Consider the following 22746-nt stretch of genomic DNA (forward strand, 5'->3'; position numbering starts at 1 on the left):
TTCCTATGATTCCTATCATTTCATTTCTATGATTCCTATTCTTTCATTCCTATTATTCCTATCATATCAGTCCTATGATTCCTATCATTACATTCCTTATTTCTATTATTTCAGTCCTATGATTCTTATCATTCATTTCTATGATTTCTATCATTTCATTTCCATGATTTCTATCATTCATTCCTATCATTCTTATCATCACATTCCTATGATTCTTATCATTTGGTTCCTATTATTCCCATCATTTTATTTATATGATTCCTATTATTTCATTCCTATGATCCCTATTCCTTCATTCCTATTATTCCTATTATTTCATTCCTATGATTCCTATCATTTCATTCATATTATTCTCTATCATTTCAGTCCTATGATTCCTATAATTACTTTCCTATGATTCCTATTTTTTCCTATGATTTCTACCATTTCGTTATTATGATTCCTATCATTTCATTTCTATTATTTCTATTATTTCATTCCTATGATTTCTATCATTCAGCCTATGATTTCTATCATAACATACCTATGATACCTATCATTTCATTTCTATTATTCCTATTATTTCATTCCTATGATTCCGATAAATTCATTTCTATTATTCCTATTATTTCATTCCTATGATTCCGATAAATTCATTTCTATTATTCCTATCATTTCATTCGTATGATTCCTATCAGTTCACTCCTGATATCTATCATTTTTATTCCTATGATTCATTTCATTCCTACTATTGCTATCATTTTATTCCTATTATTCCTATCATTTCATTCCTTATTCCTATCATTTTATTCCTATGATTCCTATTATTTTTTTCCTGTGATTCCTATCATGTCATTCCTACTATTGGTATCATTTTATTCCTATTATTCCTAATATTTGATTTCCATGATTTCTATCATTTCATTCCTATGATTCCTACCATATCATTCCTATAATTATTATCATTTTATTCCCATGATTCCTATTTATTATTCCTGATTACTACATTTCATTCCTATGATTCCTATCATTTTAACCATATAATTCCTATCATTTCGCCAAACGTAATTTATGATAATCAACTACATATCTATCTTCATGTAAATCACATTAAATAATAACTTGCTTTTCCCCGTGTAGTATTTATTACATTTGACTCCCTTCGCATATAAGCTATCTTCCTCTTCGCTATCTCGATTGTAATTTTAACATTGAGAATACAAAATAAAACTAAATACAATTATATAAAAAATATATTTAAATCCATCGATTCCCATATGAAAACATTTTTAGTCTCTATAAGATGCTGAAACGTTATCTAAACACAGGAAACGATACTTTATTCCAACATGCATATTTATTTTTGATAACAGAGCTAAGTCATTGTTTTTATCAATAACACGTTTATGCATGTTTATCAAGTACTAGAATATTTCACAAATTTTTGGATTGAGTGATTTTCAAAATAGATTCTATTGTAGCTATATTAATTAGCCGTAATTTGTAAATGCCGAGAAATCCATCTCTTGCTAAGTATAACACTCATCCTCTCTTAGGGCATTTTTTTTTGCATTCACTCTCATTTTTTATACCATTTTTGTTTACGTCCCCCATTCTCTGTTTAGTAGTAAACCTAATAAAGACAGAAAAATAAATAGCAGTAAAGTCAATTATAAACGAAATGTACCACCACCAAAATAGTAATGCTATTTGACATTTTTCTGTAGAACATTAAAGATATGGAGATACAGCTAAGAGAATGAGAATTTAAAGACAATAGCAGCAAGTTTTAGTCTCCTCTCCATCAGGACAGAGGTTTTGGGGAAATATCAGATATTTTGTAATTCATATGCAAAACTAGGAAAACAAATGACTGTGATTAAAACATTTTATGGCTGTGGATGATGGATGATTCCCTTAATGTGCGCCCTTATGGCAAATGTCACATAGGCAACTACACAACTCAGCAAATGTCATATAGCCCATTATACAATTCAAATCATTATATTTCCGAGGAGGATTCGTTTATTAATTCTGATCAATAATCGTTGAGATTTGGAACTTACAAAATTACCAATAAATTGGTATTCCTATATACGGATATAAAAATATTTGTAGCCAAATTGAATATTGAAATGCTCATATCCTTCGCTATGGGCGAAACTGTATGAAAATTTGCAGGCGTTATGGGGGGTTATAATACTATTCTATGCTTAAAATTTTATGATATTAAGTAAAAGAAACACTATATTTTCAAACCACTAAAATATGGCCAAATTTGCCTACATTATATATATATATATATATATATAGTGTCCTATATGCTAGTTTTGCTTCTTCGAATGTCTTCCATGTTGCCTTACCATGCCACTAATATATATATATATATATATATATATATATATATATATATATATATATATAAGAAGTATGTCGTGATTTCCTTGACACATTGTTTAACGAATAAAAGGTGTACTTGAAGGCTTGTCAATGCAGGGATTATCCAGTCGTTGTAAGCAGATAAATAAATGAATAATAATCCAATAATAAAAAAAAATATTTTTATTTACCTGATTACGGATAATATTTTATCAACACTAGATGGTATTTATTTCCAACATTTTTCGGGAGCATCTCTCATCTTCAAGCGTAAAAATGTGCATCCACTCATTATGCTATCGACTTTGTTTTAATCTGTTTTTTAAGTTAAAAATATACCTTAATTGTTAAGGCTTTGCAATATATTTTCTGAGGCAAGGGAAGTAATTAGTATGTTTAAATTTTATGATTTAATCGAAGGGAAATAATTATATGTTAGTATAGAATTCGGTAAATTTTTAACTGTGGAAATTAGCATTGTGGCCGTATTTACACTGCTTCTGTCTTTATTAGAAATATGTTACATTTTTCTGTTTTATTAATTTTTGGTTTTGATTTTTCGATCAATATTAATTCTTTTAATCTGATATTTCCCTGGTCCCTTTCAGTTGCTAGTATTTTAACAGCTTTTATTGGGTTTATGCTTGTAAGTCAGGTGTGGATAAAAAGACATTTTAGTTTTGTAATAAGTTATTTGACCCAGATATGTAACGGTCTGATTAAACTTCCGATATGTGATTCATTGCATCAGGTACAATGAATTTGATATACTGAATATGTGAGTTCGCATAGTCTTTTATTTTTATGGGACAGTTAGATAATTAGTATGGTTTGTTCTTAGGTGTAATTTTGGTTTTAGATAGGTGTTGTCGTAATATTGGACCGGTCGTGTGAGTTGTATGTCTAGTTTCTCTTTGCGAATGTCCTTGCGTATGACTGTTGGTTTCTTGTCATTAAAATGTGGTATTTTGAGAAAGCATGTGTTAGTTAGTGTGTGTTATTGTTTTATGTTAGATGTCATAATGTGTTTCAGGGTTTGTGTGGGGTATCCATTTTGCTTGAGGACTTGTTGCAATTTTCTAATGGAGGTAATCATGTCCGTTTCATTCGTGCATCTGCTACGAATGCGAGTTGTTTCATTTGTAATATAACCTATTTTTGGTTGGGTAGGGAGTGCCGACCTGTACTTCATGAAAATGTCCTGGCAGACAGATTTTTGAAAAAAGAAATTGGTGTTTATTTGACCTGTTTCGGTGATGTTGAGTGTAAAATCGAGTAGTGATAGGTGTTCTGATGTGTTTGAGTGTTCTATGGTTAATCTTATACGTGGGTCTGCGTTTTGGAAGTTAATGAATATTTGATTAGCTTTCTCACGAGATAATATTAGGATGAGAATGTCATCTACATATCTTGTGAGAAAAGATGTCGGATTGGTAATTATGTAGTGCGTCTTGTTCCAGTCTATTCATGTATGTTATAGCCAAAAGTCCGGATAGGCTGGATCCCATGGGAAGTCTTGATATCTATTCATATGTTTTTGTTTATATTGGAAGTGTGTGTTTAGAAGTTTGTGTTTGTCTTTGGTGTTGAGGTTAAAACAGTATAAATTATTATAAAATATGTATTTTGTGATTAGATCTACAGCTAGGTGTGCTAAGGTGTAAAAGAAGACAACACCTAGGCTGAAGGTATATCTATTGTGTTGAAGGTGCTGGGTTCGTGATGATTGTAGTCTATGTATGACTTCTTCAGAGATGTTAACATGACATGAATATGTAAAAGGCAGTGGTTTGAGTATCTGTGATAGTAGCAAGGATACTTTGTATAGTGGTCCTTCTATGCTTGAAACGATGGGTCTAATTTGTGTAGATCGGCTGTTTTTTATGTGTTCTTATTAGGTGTCACAGTCTGGTAGGTTTTCTGTCTCTTGCAATGATATTTCGCATGTATTTATTGGGTACGTTTCTTTTTTGCGTATTGCAGTCCAGACTGTTTTGATCTTTTATATCTATGAAAGAGATATTTGTGGTGAGAGAATATAGCGTTTCGTTGCTAAGGTGTTCTAGTATTAGGGATTCGTATGTATCTTTGTTGGTGCTGCAGAATTCTTTCCCTTTGTCGGAGGGTAGAAATATGTTTTTATCTTTTAGGTTTTTGAGGGTTAGTCGTTGTGCATTAGTGAGGTTGGGTGTGATTTTAGATTGTTCACGTTGGGTGATGTTAAGTATGTTGTATCTTAGTCTTGCGAGTTTAAAGTCATACTAAGATATAATTATTTCCCTTAGAATAGATAGGGAAATTTACACAGAAATACGCAATTACGCCCTTTAGATCAGAAAATATATTGAAAAGCCAAAAAATAAAATTACCTCCTCTTAACAAAGTACGTAATTTTTAAGCGTAAAAAAGCGTTCGGAACAAAACTCTAAAGGTAACGACCGCTTGAGTTAAAAAGAAGTCGATAAACAAAGGAGTGGATGCACATTTTACCCTTGAAGATGAGGGATGCTCTCAGAATTTGTTTTGAATAAATGCCATTAACAGTTGAAAAAATACAATCTATAATGATAAATAAAAAAAATATATTAATTATTATTATTATTATTATTATTATTATTATTATTATTATTATTATTATTATTATTATTCATTTATTTATCTGCTTAGAACGACTGAATATTTCCTGCAGCGACAAACTTCCAAACACGCCTTATATATATATATATATATATATATATATATATATATATATATATATATATATATACACATATTTATATACACATATATATAAATACATATATATGTACACACACATAATATGCATGTATATATATATAAATATATATATATATATTCAGTAATGTGATTGATAATTTATAATCGAGCTTACTATATATCTAAATTACAACGAGCACTTTTTCTTTTCCTGTATTTTAATCAAATTAATAATTTTACTATTACATTAAAATACACTCTGCTCTTTAGACTATTGTTCTAATCTCCTTTAAAAAAAAATATATATATATATATATATATATATATATATATATATATATATATATATATAAGCATGGTAAAGCCATAATAATTTTTCGTCAAATTCTTAATAATTTCTCGTCCAATTCTTAATATTTTCGTGTCAAAATAAAAAAAAATGATAATAAATGAATGTAACTAAAATGAACACTTTTGATTCCTTGTTTAATTATCTTAAGGTTTAAAAAAGATAGGAAATAAATGGTATAGTTTCAAGAAAATGTAAACCTCCTGAAACTTTGCTGAAAATTCGGATACACATGAATTAGCGTCACAAGATAAATTGTTATTACGTTAAACAATTTAAAATATTGTTACTGGTGTTATCTGTAATTGTATTAGTTGTAGATTAGGTTGTAAGTAATTTTAAATTATATAGCAACTACAAAAAAATAAAAAAAATAATCATAATAGCTACTGTTGAGTTTTCCGTGGTCTCACTGTGCACCTGTTAAATTCTAGTTCAATTTGCTATTATAATTCCCCTTTCATTTATTATAATAATTTGTTAAAAAGACGAAATTATAACATTCTAAAACTAATATTTTATTATAGATGTTTTTTTTAATGTAATTAAAATCCATCAACTATCAATTAAGTACGAAACAAGTAACTCCATTTTAAAATATTTTACATAAATACAATTAATCTTGTGAAACTAATTCTTGCTTTCCGGAATTCAAACGTATGCATCCTTCACGTTATTTTTGGTTGGTTTTAACGAATACAAACGAACTATATGGTATTTCCAGCACTTTCTTTTACCAGCTTTTTCTCTATCTTCTACTTGTTAACTTAAGATAATAAAAAGTAGAATTGAAAGTGCTTGTTATGGAAGATTCATTGGTTTGTCACATAAAAATTATTAAAAAAATGAAAAATAAAAAATATACAATCAAACTAGGTAAATTCTGTTATTTATATTAGTGTTTGAATAAATTAAAGAATGCCGCTTAAATGTGTACTATATATATATATATATATATATATATATATATATATATATATATATATTTGTCTAAAAGTTGACATCATTTTGCAAGCCAATATTTTGCCCACTTATGTTCCAATTAGCTCAAATTCAACAATCTATAAAACTAATAAAGATCTTATGTTTAATGTTTTATTTTTGTTTTGTTTCAGCTTAAAGTATACTGCTCACCACTACAGTCATTTTATGCCTGTGAATATTTTCAGACGAAGACAAAAGGAGTGCAGCATGCTTTGAAATACTTTACCAATGATAATAATATTAATAATAATATTAATATTATTATTATTATTATTAGTATTAATAATAATAATAATAATAATAATAATGATAAAATTAATGACAATAATGATAATGATAATGATGATAATGATAATAATAATAAGAAGAACAATGATAATGATAATAATAATGATAATAATAATAACAATGATAATAATAGTGATAATGATAATAATGGTTATGATAATAATAATGATAATGGTGACAATAATATTAATTATAATAATAATAATAACAATAATAATAATGTTAATGAATATAATAATAATGATAATGATGATAATAATATTAATTATAACAATAATAATAATGAACTTAATAATGATAAGACTATTAATAATAATGATAAGACTCGTAATAATAATGATAATAATGATGATAACGACAATAATAATTATAATAATGATAATAATAATAATAATCATAATCATAATAATAATAATAATAATAATAAAATCATTATAATGATAATGATAACAATAATAATAATAATAATGATAATAATAATAATAATAATGATAATGATAATGGCAATACTAATTATAATAATGATAATAATGATAATGATAATAATAATAATAATGATAAAAATGATGATAATGAAAATAATAATGATAATAATAATAAAAATAATAATAATAATAATGATAATGATAGCAATTATTGCTATCATTATCATTATTATTATTATTTTTATTATTATTAATGGTTATAATGACAATAATTATAATCGTAATAATAATAATAATAATAATAATAAGAAGAAGAAGAAGAAGAAGAAGAAGAAGAAGAAGAAGGCCGATTGTATATGGTAAAATGATCGTGTAGACGATCTTCACCAGACGTAGAAAAAGTTCGTGAAAAAAATTCTAACGGAGCTGCAAGTAGAAAAACTCTAAAATAATGATTAAAGGTTTTTCCCAGATTATAAATGAGACTCCAGCATCTGCGAATGGCAGGAGAATCGTGAAGAATTCTGTTACAGCAAGATTAAGATGAGTTCAATAAAAATTGTAATTTTTAGTGATGAAACCAAATTTCATACTTATTATCCCTATTTCTTGCCAACATTGATGTAATCAAACAGATAATAACGCATGGGATAATTATAACAGAAATATACAGCAAGCGTTTCACTACTCCCATGTCATGTGCATATATTGGACATTTATGAAACACGTTGCAGATGATCAACTCTTTATTGTTCTACTTCATTGAGCTGACTAGACAGACGTTTTCAAAATAATTGCTTTAAAAATGATGTCAATTTTTTGCGACACATACCCTCTCCCCCTCTTTTATATATATATATATATATATATATATATATATATATATATATATATATATATATATATATATATATTATAGCAAATCTATATAATAAACTGTGAACATGTGGGTATAATGTATAAAAGAGTGGAGAGTAATGAAGGTCGAAAGATCAAGAGGACTACTAAAGAAACGTGTTAGAGTTGGAACTGGTGTTACAGGACTAAAAAAATGAAAAAGTAAAATAAAAAATAAAAATTAAAAAGGAGGTTGTAGAACATTCGGAGAATACCTCCAACTTGTGTTGTAGCAAAAATGGGTTTATAGCATGAGGAAAATCCAGCCACAACATTAGGCTCTTCTGTAAATAAGAAACGAATAAGAAAATATCAGTTTAATAATGATAAAAAAAGTTTGAAAAGAAAATGAAACAGTAAAAATAAGAAAGAGTTAAAATAATTTTTTAAAAGCTAACAACAACGTCGTCGGTGGAGACAACTCCAATATACTGCAGCAGATTGGCTTTCCCTGTTTATTATAATAATTATAATGTGTCTGTTGTTCTGTTTTTGTTTTTGTTGTTCTTTTTTGTCTTTGCGAAAGAGATAATTCCATCAGAATGATCTCTCGTAATAATTACAACGGAAATGACGATATAAAACCTATTAAAATAATCTTGAGGGACAAAATAGCATGGCAATATTAGAATAGCGCCGCCCAAAAGAGAATCAGTTCAGGCATAAAAAATGTGCTTTCCGTTGAACACTATAGCTTTTCAACCCTGCGAAGATGAAGAAAAAACTGAAAGTCCCGGCAGAAAGATCGTTCGTAAGTAAATAATACGTGTCTGCTAAAAAACAAACCCCAATATGTTCAATGTGAGTACAACACTTCACATCGAATAAAAATTTTAAAAAGACATGTCCGTTAAAAATCCCGGTATGTTAAATGTATGTACAACACTTCACATCGAGTTTAAATTCAAATATGTCTGCTAAAGAAGATTCCAATAAGTAGAATTTATGTATAACACTTTACATCGAGTAAAGATTTAAAGAGATTCTAGTACATAAAATGTGTGTTCAGCATTTGACATCGAGTAAACATTTAAAACAGACATGTCTGCTAAAAACACTCTACCAAGAAGAATGTGTGCACTACATCAAAATGTCTACTTAAAAATGTGTGCACTACATCAAAATGTCTACTTAAAAATGTGTGCACTACATCAAAATGTCTACTTAAAAATGTGTGCACTACATCAAAATGTCTACTTAAAAATGTGTGCACTACATCAAAATGTCTACTTAAAAATGTGTGCACTACATCAAAATGTCTACTTAAAAATCTCTAATAAGGGAAATATTTGTACAGAACTTCACATCTAGTAAAATTCGAAAAGCATATCTGCTAAAACATCTCTTATAAATCGAATGTATGTATAGCATTTCACATCTAATTAAAAATTCGAACAGACATGCCTGCTTAAATAAGACTCAATAAGTATAATGTATGTACAACATTTATATTGAGTTAAAATACAAAAGACATGTCAGATACTTGCAGAGCGTTAACCCCATAAGATTCCGGGAGATGTAATGCGGTTAGCTTGATATGTACGGTAATTAGCATAACTGAGCTTTATCGGCTATATATATATATATATATATATATATATATATATATACATATATATATACGACACTCTATTAGCGTATATTTTCTACTACTACTACTACTACCACTACTAGTAGTAGTAATAGTAGTAGTAGTAGTAGTAGTGTTGAGTCACTCCGACTTTAGGAACAACTATCTGTGAACAAAACATGTCATGACTCATATAAAAAGTGCTCGCGTGCAAACAATAAAAAGTCAATCGATTGAACAGCTTATTTTAATCTGAAACGACAAAAGAACAATTATCAATAGTTGAGATTTGTTTTCTTTCTTGTCATTCTTGCACATTACAGATTGACTTCTTTCCGACCGATCATTCTGCCGCAACTGTGATTATTATGAATTATTCGTAGGAGAAATACCCCAGTGGGTGAATGTCCATTTTCAATTAACTTCTAAATTCAATCTATAATAAAAGTCACGTGCAAACGATGTGATTAATGCAAGGTAAACAGATTAAATGGTGTTAAATATTCTCATCTTGATTACGTTTTACGTTTTATTTTCAATTGTTTAATTCAAAAATTCTATACATTCTTCTCCAAGAAATTCCAAACATTCAAAACGACCATTTTGCGCACAAACAACCGAGAAAAAAAATATAATTACCAAAACCTTCCATTTATGCAGCTCATCAGAAAAAAAGGCTACTAGAAGAAACTACCGAGCAAAAATGCGCAAAACATTTTACATACATTTTACACAGAATGTAGTTCCTCAAAAGAAACAAGGATTTTATCAGCAATCCTGAAAGTTAATACAAATTCATCGAATATTGCTAAAATGCAAGTAGTATTATTACATTGTACTGAATTGCATTAAGGAAATTGTTTATAAATATAAACAAAAGTATCATAAAGATATCACTAAGTTTATATGACAAAATTATTTTAAACGAATTAAGTATTTTAATCGTGTTTTGGTGGACTTTAGAAGTTGTTATGCTATCGTGTTACGTTATAACGATCTTATTTAAATTTTATGTGCTTGTATTTAATACTCGATAAAAAAGACATTATCAATAAGATATATTAATAAATAAAATAATAATAAATAAAACATGCAATGATGATAACTTTCAGATGAAAAAATAAGAATAAAGATTATTCACAAATCTAAGGGATGTAATTATGCCGCTTATTTTTTAAAAACTTAAATCTCTTTGAAATGATTAACGATTGAGCTACAAAAACATTTTTTGATTTAAACAAATTGAAGAAATTCATTATGAAAATATTACTACATAATTATCTATTATGTAGTAATATTTTCATAATGAATAATAATAAATAGTACATAGCATAAAAATAATTAACACGTACTTAATTAAATTAATTAGTAGTGTATGTAGTTTATAAAATATCAAAAGTTGATATAAGGATACTTACCTAACCATGTATTCCAGTAGATGTTTCAAATGATACTAGAGACCTTTGAATCCATCACCGAATGAATAACAGCCACTTCATATAATTTTCCCGTATCTAGTTCCAGTATGACGAAATATAGTTCGAATTTATAAATTCCCAACAATGTATGTGAACTATTCGAAATCTTATGCAGACTTAACTATTTCAGGATTGCTTAATCAAATCTATTTAAAATGGATATTATTCTACTATTAAGCTTGTACATTTGTTCAGATAGTTAATTGCCTCCGAACAAAATGGGGAAAACAGACCATATATATATATCTATGTAGTTTATCAACAACCAAAGTTTGTAGTAAATGTACATAATTCTACCGAGAATAAAAATAGTTCATACCACTTTTTATTTTTCTGTCCAGGGTTATAGAATATAATTTATTCAGTCAATTAAATGAACAAATGAATTAAAATCCACTCAATCGTTCAAATTAATTCTGTGTTAGTCAGGTATAAAATACAAAACGTTTGTATTTTTGATAAAAACTATTGTGCAAGAATTCTTGTTTCTTATTAATTTAATTATTTTCGACCTGATATTGGTAATATTTTGTAACTTAAAAAGAACTGCATTTCTTGTTTATAGACTATTTCAGTTTGGATTAGGCGTGATTTCCACGTAATTTTCTAACATTTAAAACTGATGAAGTTAGAGTTTTCTTCGGATTGAATAACGTCTCTATTCGATAGAAGTAATGTGGTTCCATACATATCCTTAAAACTGAAGTTTGTTAACCTATATAGATTATAGTAATCATAAAGTTGCATTTTGAACTCGAAATTAGACACTTATTTTCTAGAGAGCATATATCTACATTTCTACAAATACAATAGTATCTAAATATTCCTTTGTTTATTTGTAGAAGCTGCATAGTGAAAGCTAGGTTCATATATATTTATAGAGCATGGCACTTTTACTGTGATTTTATTAATAATCCTTTTAGCTTCTATCTCTAAGGAATTTACTCTGCTGTCTGGTGGAATTTCATGGGAATATTGCTTACGGTTGTTATTTTTCCCCTATATCCACAGTCTGATGCAGACTTGTGCATATTTTGTCTAGTATTCACGTCGTTTATATGTGCTGCGTAAATGAAAGACCTTGGTACATGTTTATTCCTGGTTGGTTGTAAACGCGCGAAAAAAATCGTTAATTTACACTGAAGAATTTGTACTTAAGTATAAAAAATGAATAAAATCCTGTTCATTTGAATTTAATATACCGGTATTAACTTACGTAGGCCCTTAAATGTTAAAACATTTATCGGATTTTTATCTGAAGAGTTTTATAAAATTATATATATATATATATATATATATATATATATATATATATATATATATATATATTTAAAGTGATGGTTGTGTAGTTCCAACGAGAGAAAAAATGTATATTTAAAAGAGTGTAGCCATCAACAATTGTGGTTTTTTTTTAAAGGTTTTCATCATATTTTTATTTTAAAATATTTTTATAACGCGTTTCGAGCTTAGGGTGTGCTCTCTTAAGATATTTTCGTAAAAAGTTTTTCTTTAAAATAGGAGTTTGTGGATATGCCTCCGCTGATATTAAATATGTTTTTCATAGTGGTGCGATGCGTGTGTTCAGTGTTTAGACGTTCTGTCTCCAACTGTAAGTGTTTCACTGTGACCGGTCAAAGTTAGTTTCAAAGAGTGTTTTTTAGTCCATATGGTGAAGGTTTTTATGGCTTCTTTAGGGTTCTTTTTTAAAGACTTTCTTTCCCCATGTATAGCATACACTCACACACAATCCCATACGCATACATATATATTCATGTACATGTACACATGCACACGCACACAGGCATACACACATACACACACGTACATACATAGAAATATATGTAGGAGCATACATATATACACATATACATACCCACCTACACACCCACACACGTACTCGCATACATCCACCGCTAACAATTATTTTTATTTTTTTATTTTTTATTTTATATATATATATATATATATATACACTTTTTTTTCCTACCAAAACACGCATGCATATATGCGCTTAATCATTCAGACATATGTACACGCACCCACACACACACACAAGTAAGATGGAGAATAATAGGTAGAAGATATATATACACACACATACACGCACATACACACATATATGTACACACATATATGTATGTGCACATACACTCACAAACATCCACATACTATGTAGGCACATACACATACACACACATGCACACACACAGACATATGCAGGGGCTCACACATACGCGTATATCCATATTCACACGAACACATTTACCCACTCATACATGTGCATATATATGTATATATACATACATACACACACATACATACGGATGTGTATACACTCATCCACCCATATATATATATATATATATATATATATGGGCACATGCACTCACAATCCCACACACACATACATATTCATACATCCCACCTTATGTATATATTGGTTGAAGTTTCCTTTCCAATCCATGCACATATGCATACATGGATTCGGTCACCCAAACATAAGTGCACGTATACATACAAACAAGATGTAGCATAGATAACAGATGATATATAATTATACACACACGCATACACAATCATATGTGTACACCCACGCACATACACATATACACACGTACACACGCGCGCACACACACATACATACGTTTAATTTCTAGTTGTTTGTTTAGTTAAGAGAAATGGTACTGTGCTGGGTATGGGCGCGCGCACCCGCGAAAGTGTGCGTGTGCCTTATTGTGCTTTTTTGTTGTTTCGTGTGTGAGGGTGCACACCTACCCAAGCATGCATGCGTGTAAGTGTATTTTGTGTTTTGCCTATTTATGTGTATAATTATGGAGAGACGTTTAAGGCGGGGTTAAACTTTGTTATGAAATTTTTTTCTTGAGTTAGCAAGTAGAAGTAGTTGTCAGTTTGGAAGATGGGCATTATCTCGAATCTGCCTCCACTGCATGTGTGTATATGTTGTGATACATGTAGGTGTCTATTTTCCGCGATTTTGATGTTGGATCGGTGTAGGGCTACTCTATTACTTAGGTTTTTTGTAGCGCCTATGTAGGATTTATCGCATGCTGGACATTTTATTACATAGATTACGTTTTTTGAGGTGCAATCTAGGTTTTTTTAAATTTTGAATGTTTGTATGGGGTTCGCAAATGTGTATGTGTTTCCCTCTAATATTATGTTGCAGACTCCACATCGTTGTTTGTTGCATTTTGTGACTCCTTTTGTTGCGTCTTGATTGAGCTTGGATGAGGTAAGAATGCGTTTTAGGTTTTTGGGTTGGCGTTTGCTTTTTATTATTTTTGTTGTTTTAAGGAAATTGTTTAGTTTGCTGTTTTGGTTAAGTAGGACGAGGTTTTTCGTTATCTCTGTGAAAAGTTCAGGGTTGTTTGTGTTGTGTGTGGAGACGTATGTTAGGATTTGTTCTTTGTTTCGTTCTTTAGGGGTTCTCAAATCTTCTACTGGTATATTTGTCGCAAGTTGGATCCCTTTGTCTATAAGTTGTGATGGGTATTTTCTTTTTCTTAAATTTATTCGTAGTTCCTTGAGTCGGATTTTTCGAAGGTTATTGTCCGTGATTATGGTGCAGATTCTACGTGCTAGGGTGTAGGGAATTGATTTTATGCAGCTTTTAGGGTGGTGACTTTTAAAGTGTAGGTATTGTTGGGTGTCTGTAGGTTTGCGGTAAATGTCTGTGATAATGTTATTGTCTTTAATCTTTATCAGTATGTCTAGGAAAGGTAATTCTGTAGAGCTTTGTTCTATGGTGAATTTACTTTTTGGGTGTAGGTTCTGGAGTATGGTGTGTAAGTCTGTGATGTCCCCCCATGTGGGTTTCCATAGGATGAAGCAGTCATCTAAGTATCTTTTCCATGATTCTACAAACAGTATTTTAGTGCTGTGGCCAAATTTTTGTTCTATTTTTTTATATAGGGTTTCTTCTAGGTAGGCTAATGTAAGGGTTGCGTAAGTCGGTGCCATTTTCGTTCCCATTGCTGTACCTAGTGTTTGGATGTAGTTGGTATTGTTGAATTCGAAGGAATTATTATTTAGAATTATGTCTATACTATCGATAATGAATTGCTTTGTGAATCTGAGATGTAGTGTTTGTGCGTGTCTGTTGATCCAAAATAGTATTGCTTCTTTTCCTAATTCATGGGGTATATTACTATATAAACTACTAACGTCAAATGTAACTAATAGTGTCCCGTTTTCTACTGTATGTGGTAAGGTAGTGAGAAAATGGATGTCGTCCCTTATGTAGCTCTTAACTTGATCTGTGAAAGGTTGTAATAAGATGTCTATTAAGTTGCTAAGTCTGCTTGTCGGACAGGCTGGTCCTGCTACAATGGGTCTAAATGTAAGGTCGCTAGGGTTTGGAGCGCTAATATATTCTGAGTTTTGTGTATCGATGGCAAGTTTTATTGTGCCAGATTTGTGTATTTTAGGCAGTCCGTAGAAGTTGTTGGTCTTTGTAATGAAATTTGTGAGGAAGTCCTTTTCTTTCTTTTTTAATATTTTGTTGTGTGTTGTACAAAGTTTTGTGATTTTTGAGATGGTGGTGTTATCTATGTTGGTACTAATGGGTTTATAGTAGTGTTTGTCATCCAGTAATTCTGTAATTTTTGTTTCATAATACGTTCTGTCCATGATTACTACGGCACTGCCTTTGTCTGCTTCTTTTATTATTATGTCATTATTATTACGGATCTTTTCGAGTGCTTGTTTTTGCTTATGTGTGAGGTTGCTTGTGGTTTTGTGTTTTTTTTGGAGGTTAAGGTTCCAGAGATTTTCGAAGTAGCTGTTTAGTTCTTTTGTGTTGTTCTGTTTATTAGGGAAATATGTTGATTTGTTTTTTACTAAAGAATCATCTTTGTCCCCTTTGTTATCTAGTGTTTCTATTAGTCTAAATTTCCGTTCGAATTCTTTAAGGTCCTTTTTTTGTTCTGCTATATTGCTTTTAGGGGTGGGGCAGAATTTGAGGCCCAGCTTCAGTATTTCCATTTCGTTCTTTGATAAGGAGTATGTGGATAAATTAATGATTTTGGGTCTAATTTTTTCTAACCTGGAATTGTTGTTCCCTGGGGGCTTCCTAAAAAATGCTGGGAGTTGTTTGTTTCCTTGTTTCGAGGAGTGGTGTGTTTTAGGGTGGTGTGATGTCTCCTTGTAAAATGAGTGTCGTGTACAATATTGTGAGGGTTCAGTGATAAATGGTTGAATGGGTTGTCGTTATATGTTTTTTGTGTTGGATAGTTGTGTTTCAGTTGGAATTGGTGTTGCTGTTGAGGATACATGCATTGTTGTATAGGGTTGTGTTGTCGGGGTTTGTTGTAGGGGAGGTCTGTTTGTTGGGATTGGTGTTGCATGGGATATTCTGATTGTTCCCGTTGATGGGGGAGGTGCCTTAGGGGTTTGTTTCTTTGTGTGGGATATGAGGGGTGAGAGTTGTAGGTAGTGTTTTGAATTATGTGATGTCTCAGGTAGTTGTGTTGCATTGTGGGGGTGTTTTGGTAGGGGTTGTTTAGTAAAGGTATTTTTTCGTTGTTTGTGTTAGCGATGTAGTGTCTGTGGGAATGGACTTTTGATTGTGTTCGCTGAATTGGGTGGTAATAGTAAGGTTTGTATTGCTTAGGATTGTATATAAGTGGGTATTTTTGTGGGGATGTATTGTGTGGTATGTTGTCCGGTGTGTTGTGTTTGTTAATGGTGCGGGTTCTTGTGTAATTTTGAGGTGTTATTAGTGTGCGTTTTGGCTGGGCCAGTTGTTGGGAATTTGTGTAAGAGGTGAATATATTGTGGTTGCTTCTTTGTGTGTAGTTGTATCTGTTGTGTGGATGTGTTTGTGTATGGTGTATGTTTCGTGTCTTACCTTTGTTATGTGATCTCTGTGTTTGCGGATATCGTGTAAGAGTGTTCTGTTCCTGGTTGTCCTTGTATGTGTTTGTCGATTGTTTGCTTTTTTCTTTTTCCGGCAGGTTTTTTAGCCAGGTTATTTTCCGTCCAATGATTTCCCTGGATTTTTCCTCCTCTTTTTTGCATTCAGAATCCCAGAGTTCCAAGAGGGGTTGGTGTGTTTCCTTGGGGCAGAGTTCCTTGATTTTTTTTTTACCACATACAGTAGAAAACGGGACACTATTAGTTACATTTGACGTTAGTAGTTTATATAGTAATATACCCCATGAATTAGGAAAAGAAGCAATACTATTTTGGATCAACAGACACGCACAAACACTACATCCCAGATTCACAAAGCAATTCATTATCGATAGTATAGACATAATTCTAAATAATAATTCCTTCGAATTCAACAATAACAACTACATCCAAACACTAGGTACAGCAATGGGAACGAAAATGGCACCGACTTACGCAACCCTTACATTAGCCTACCTAGAAGAAACCCTATATAAAAAATAGAACAAAAATTTGGCCACAGCACTAAAATACTGTTTGTAGAATCATGGAAAAGGTACTTAGATGACTGCTTCATCCTATGGAAACCCACATGGGGGGACATCACAGACTTACACACCATACTCCAGAACCTACACCCAAAAAGTAAATTCACCATAGAACAAAGCTCTACAGAATTACCTTTCCTAGACATACTGATAAAGATTAAAGACAATAACATTATCACAGACATTTACCGCAAACCTACAGACACCCAACAATACCTACACTTTAAAAGTCACCACCCTAAAAGCTGCATAAAATCAATTCCCTACACCCTAGCACGTAGAATCTGCACCATAATCACGGACAATAACCTTCGAAAAATCCGACTCAAGGAACTACGAATAAATTTAAGAAAAAGAAAATACCCATCACAACTTATAGACAAAGGGATCCAACTTGCGAAAATATACCAGTAGAAGATTTGAGAACCCCTAAAGAACGAAACAAAGAACAAATCCTAACATACGTCTCCACACACAACACAAACAACCCAGAACTTTTCACAGAGATAACGAAAAACCTCGTCCTACTTAACCAAAACAGCAAACTAAACAATTTCCTTAAAACAACAAAAATAATAAAAAGCAAACGCCAACCCAAAAACCTAAAACGCATTCTTACCTCATCCAAACTCAATCAAGACGCAACAAAAGGAGTCACAAAATGCAACAAACAACGATGTGGAGTCTGCAACATAATATTAGAGGGAAACACATACACATTTGCGAACCCCATACAAACATTCAAAATTTAAAAAAACCTAGATTGCACCTCAAAAAACGTAATCTATGTAATAAAATGTCCAGCATGCGATAAATCCTACATAGGCGCTACAAAAAACCTAAGTAATAGAGTAGCCCTACACCGATCCAACATCAAAATCGCGGAAAATAGACACCTACATGTATCACAACATATACACACATGCAGTGGAGGCAGATTCGAGATAATGCCCATCTTCCAAACTGACAACTACTTCTACTTGCTAACTCAAGAAAAAAATTTCATAACAAAGTTTAACCCCGCCTTAAACGTCTCTCCATAATTATACACATAAATAGGCAAAACACAAAATACACTTACACGCATGCATGCTTGGGTAGGTGTGCACCCTCACACACGAAACAACAAAAAAGCACAATAAGGCACACGCACACTTTCGCGGGTGCGCGCGCCCATACCCAGTACAGTACCATTTCTCTTAACTAAACAAACAACTAGAAATTAAACGTATGTATGTGTGTGTGCGCGCGTGTGTACGTGTGTATATGTGTATGTGCGTGGGTGTACACATATGATTGTGTATGCGTGTGTGTATAATTATATATCATCTGTTATCTATGCTACATCTTGTTTGTATGTATACGTGCACTTATGTTTGGGTGACCGAATCCATGTATGCATATGTGCATGGATTGGAAAGGAAACTTCAACCAATATATACATAAGGTGGGATGTATGAATATGTATGTGTGTGTGGGATTGTGAGTGCATGTGCCCATATATATATATATATATATGGGTGGATGAGTGTATACACATCCGTATGTATGTGTGTGTATGTATGTATATATACATATATATGCACATGTATGAGTGGGTAAATGTGTTCGTGTGAATAGTGATATACGCGTATGTGTGAGCCCCTGCATATGTCTGTGTGTGTGCATGTGTGTGTGTATGTGTATGTGCCTACATAGTATGTGGATGTTTGTGAGTGTATGTGCACATACATATATGTGTGTACATATATGTGTGTATGTGCGTGTATGTGTGTGTATATATATCTTCTACCTATTATTCTCCATCTTACTTGTGTGTGTGTGTGTGGGTGCGTGTACATATGTCTGAATGATTAAGCGCATATATACATGCGTGTTTTGGTAGGGAAAAAAAAGTGTATATATATATATATATATATATATATATATAAAAATAAAAAATAAAAAAATAAAAATAATTGTTAGCGGTGGATGTATGCGAGTACGTGTGTGGGTGTGTAGGTGGGTATGTATATGTGTATATATGTATGCTCCTACATATATTTCTATGTATGTACGTGTGTGTATGTGTGTATGCCTGTGTGCGTGTGCATGTGTACATGTACATGAATATATATGTATGCGTATGGGATTGTGTGTGAGTGTATGCTATACATGGGGAAAGAAAGTCTTTAAAAAGAACCCTAAAGAAGCCATAAAAACCTTCACCATATGGACTAAAAAACACTCTTTGAAACTAACTTTGACCGGTCACAGTGAAACACTTACAGTTGGAGACAGAACGTCTAAACACTGAACACACGCATCGCACCACTATGAAAAACATATTTAATATCAGCGGAGGCATATCCACAAACTCCCATTTTAAAGAAAAACTTTTTACGAAAATATCTGAAGAGAGCACACCCTAAGCTCGAAACGCGTTATAAAAATATTTTAAAATAAAAATATGATGAAAACCTTTAAAAAAAACCCACAATTGTTGATGGCTACACCCTTTTAAATATATATATATATATATATATATATATATATATATATATATATAGACACTACGGAAAAATTGAAAAAAAATTGAAAAAAAAATTGACACAAACTAGTGGTTAAGTATGAAAGAAAAACTTTTAAAATAATGCCACTGACATACACATGAAGTCGGCGATCTTTCTCTCGTTAATCCGATCCTAATCATGTTTTTCATAGATTAAGGTAGAATAAGGGGACGCTATTTTGATTTAAAATGTGTTTTTGTCAGTATTTTGCTTACTTTATATATATATATATATATATATATATATATTTGTTCACGGAAACATAAAATATGTATAGTCAACTTGCAAGCAGACTGTTTCGCTGTATCACAACTTCTCATTGTGGTTAAACAGGCAAGTGCTTCTGAGTGATATTGAAAGCCGATCAATTTTCGGTAATCTAAGAGTGTCTACTTTGCCATTCACATAATTCACAGTTAAACGAAATTTCAGTAACCAATATTAAATAAAAATGTTTATTCGGTTTAGAAATAAGAAAATCCGTTAGACGCAAGCATTTAATTTATTTTGATTTTACATTTTTACACTATAAATTCCTTAATTGGAGACAAATGCAGTATTTCCCCACACATTTAATCATTTCTCACATCGTCTCTCCTCTCTCTCTCTCTCTCTCTCTCTCTCTCTCTCTCTCCCTCTCTCTCTCTCTCTATATATATATATATGCATGTGTGTGTGTGTTTATATATATATTCTTGTGTGTGTTTTTATATGTGTGTGTATATGTGTGTGTTTTACTATTTAAGAAATCAATTTCCAAATAAATGAAACCTCATTATAAAGAACATGGTAAAACAAACAAAATATCACCAGTATCAATATAAAATTTATATAAACTCAATATAAAATTTATATAAAATCAATAAAAAATTTTATAAAATTTATATAAAATCAATATAAAATTTATATAAAATCAATATAAAATTTATAATGTGACAAACATTATGCGATAAACATTGCTTTCATAAATACTTTAAGAAAATTAACCATAACATTTATTCATTATTGCTTAGACTAGGATGCACGAGCGTACAAAAATACTCATGCCTAGGACTTCTTGATTCACCCCAAAGTATTATGAAGTCAAGTTCAATGTAACCCAATATGACAATTAAAATCTGATTTAGGTAAAACATATTATACATGATTTTATCTAAATTAAAATAATTAATATAATTAATACTATAACAATTAAAATTAAGTTTACAAAAAATATGAGTGCTTAACAGAATGTTATCGAGCACACTAAATTACTAAAATCATCTAATGCAAATTGATTGTTAAACTTTGTTTATTTCCTAGATAATATGATAACATTTACTTGTATTCGAGTTATATCTGTACATTTTAAGCTATTTCAATGACTTTATTCAGCAAAAGAAACGAAATACGTGTTAGTAGTAAAAGGATCTCAAAGATCAGTAATGTTTTTCTCTTTTTTATGTTTTAGTCTCGAAAAATATAATTTCTTAACTTTATTAACTTAACTGTTCGTCTAGACAAACGTCTGATAGAATACTATTTATGCTTATGTACTCTACATATCGAATGAATTCAACCCAAGGAATATAATGAAATATTTGTTAATAACTTCAAAGCGTCACATTGATATGGCGGGGTTTTAAATAAAAATACAATAAGAATATTCTATTTAACAGAACCAAAATAAAAATACATCTAATAATTAAACAATTTTTTTTAAATATTCCTCAAATAAGAATTTAACAAAACAACCCACATGTCTAATAATGGTAACTGTATAAACACAACTCTGTGTCCTCTTGATAACAAGTGTATACACAGTAATATAATTTCCAACTATAAATCGAATATCGTAATACATATATACATTACTACGATAGCGTGTAGTATTTTCTGCGTCACACTTACATTCGGCCGTTTAATTGTTATGTACTTCAATTTCTTGTCATAATTAATTTTATCAAGAATTTTTCATAAATTTTGGTTTCGGGTTCGCTTATAACTGATAGCACTCCAGTAATCTATTTTTTTTTTCATAATTAATTTTATCAAGAATTATACATAAGTTTTGGTTTCAGTTTCGATTATAGCTGAAGGAACTCAAGTTATATATATATATATATATATATATTATTATTATTATTATTATTATTATTATTACATAAGTTTTTATTTCGAATCGATTCAAGTTAATGCACCCAAGTCATATAGATATATTTTTTGTTATGTTTGAAATCGCAACTTTATAATATATAAAAATCGATAGGACATTAACTCTATAATAATATATACGAAATCTGCAAGAATTAAAATATCATATTTAAGCGTACTTTAAGTCCGGGCTTTGCAGGGTGTTCGTGCTAGTTTAGATAAATACTTTTGCAGTTTTAACAAAAAACCTACAATAATATCAGAGTGTCTTTATTAACACTGAAAATCTACAGAATGCTAACAACAATATATTACATACCAATGAGTTCTCTGTGGAATTTCCGCAGGTCTCGCTAGTTGTAATCATTATAATATGGCATAATCACGTCGATACACCGGTTCCCTGACTTTAAGCCTATTAGTTAGAATTCCAGGTGTTGTATGTGTTCTGCGCTTATCTCTACATTGTTTTCAGCCAGTATTAGGCCTTTCCTTGCTACTAGACCCAAGCAGTGCCGATTCAGGAGAAGTAT

The 22746-nt window shown here is 30.7% G+C and overlaps 1 protein-coding gene across 4 annotated transcripts in view; it reads right to left on the reverse strand.

Moving 5' to 3' along the window:
- LOC145266480 (uncharacterized) overlaps positions 1-22746 on the reverse strand; it is a 788679-nt gene that overhangs the window by 101041 nt on the left and 664892 nt on the right. For 2 of the 4 annotated variants that reach the window (XM_080122196.1, XM_080122197.1), the window contains exon 9: positions 8235-8303. The exons of the other annotated variants lie outside the window; for them this stretch is intronic. In XM_080122196.1, the coding sequence (XP_079978322.1) occupies positions 8235-8303 (69 nt within the window). The remainder of the gene's footprint in view (positions 1-8234; positions 8304-22746) is intronic. 4 annotated transcript variants of the gene reach the window in all.

Source organism: Euprymna scolopes, chromosome 41 (assembly GCF_053919585.1).
Source record: "Euprymna scolopes isolate OS-2025 chromosome 41, ASM5391958v1, whole genome shotgun sequence".
Taxonomy (NCBI): Eukaryota; Metazoa; Mollusca; class Cephalopoda; order Sepiida; family Sepiolidae; genus Euprymna; species Euprymna scolopes.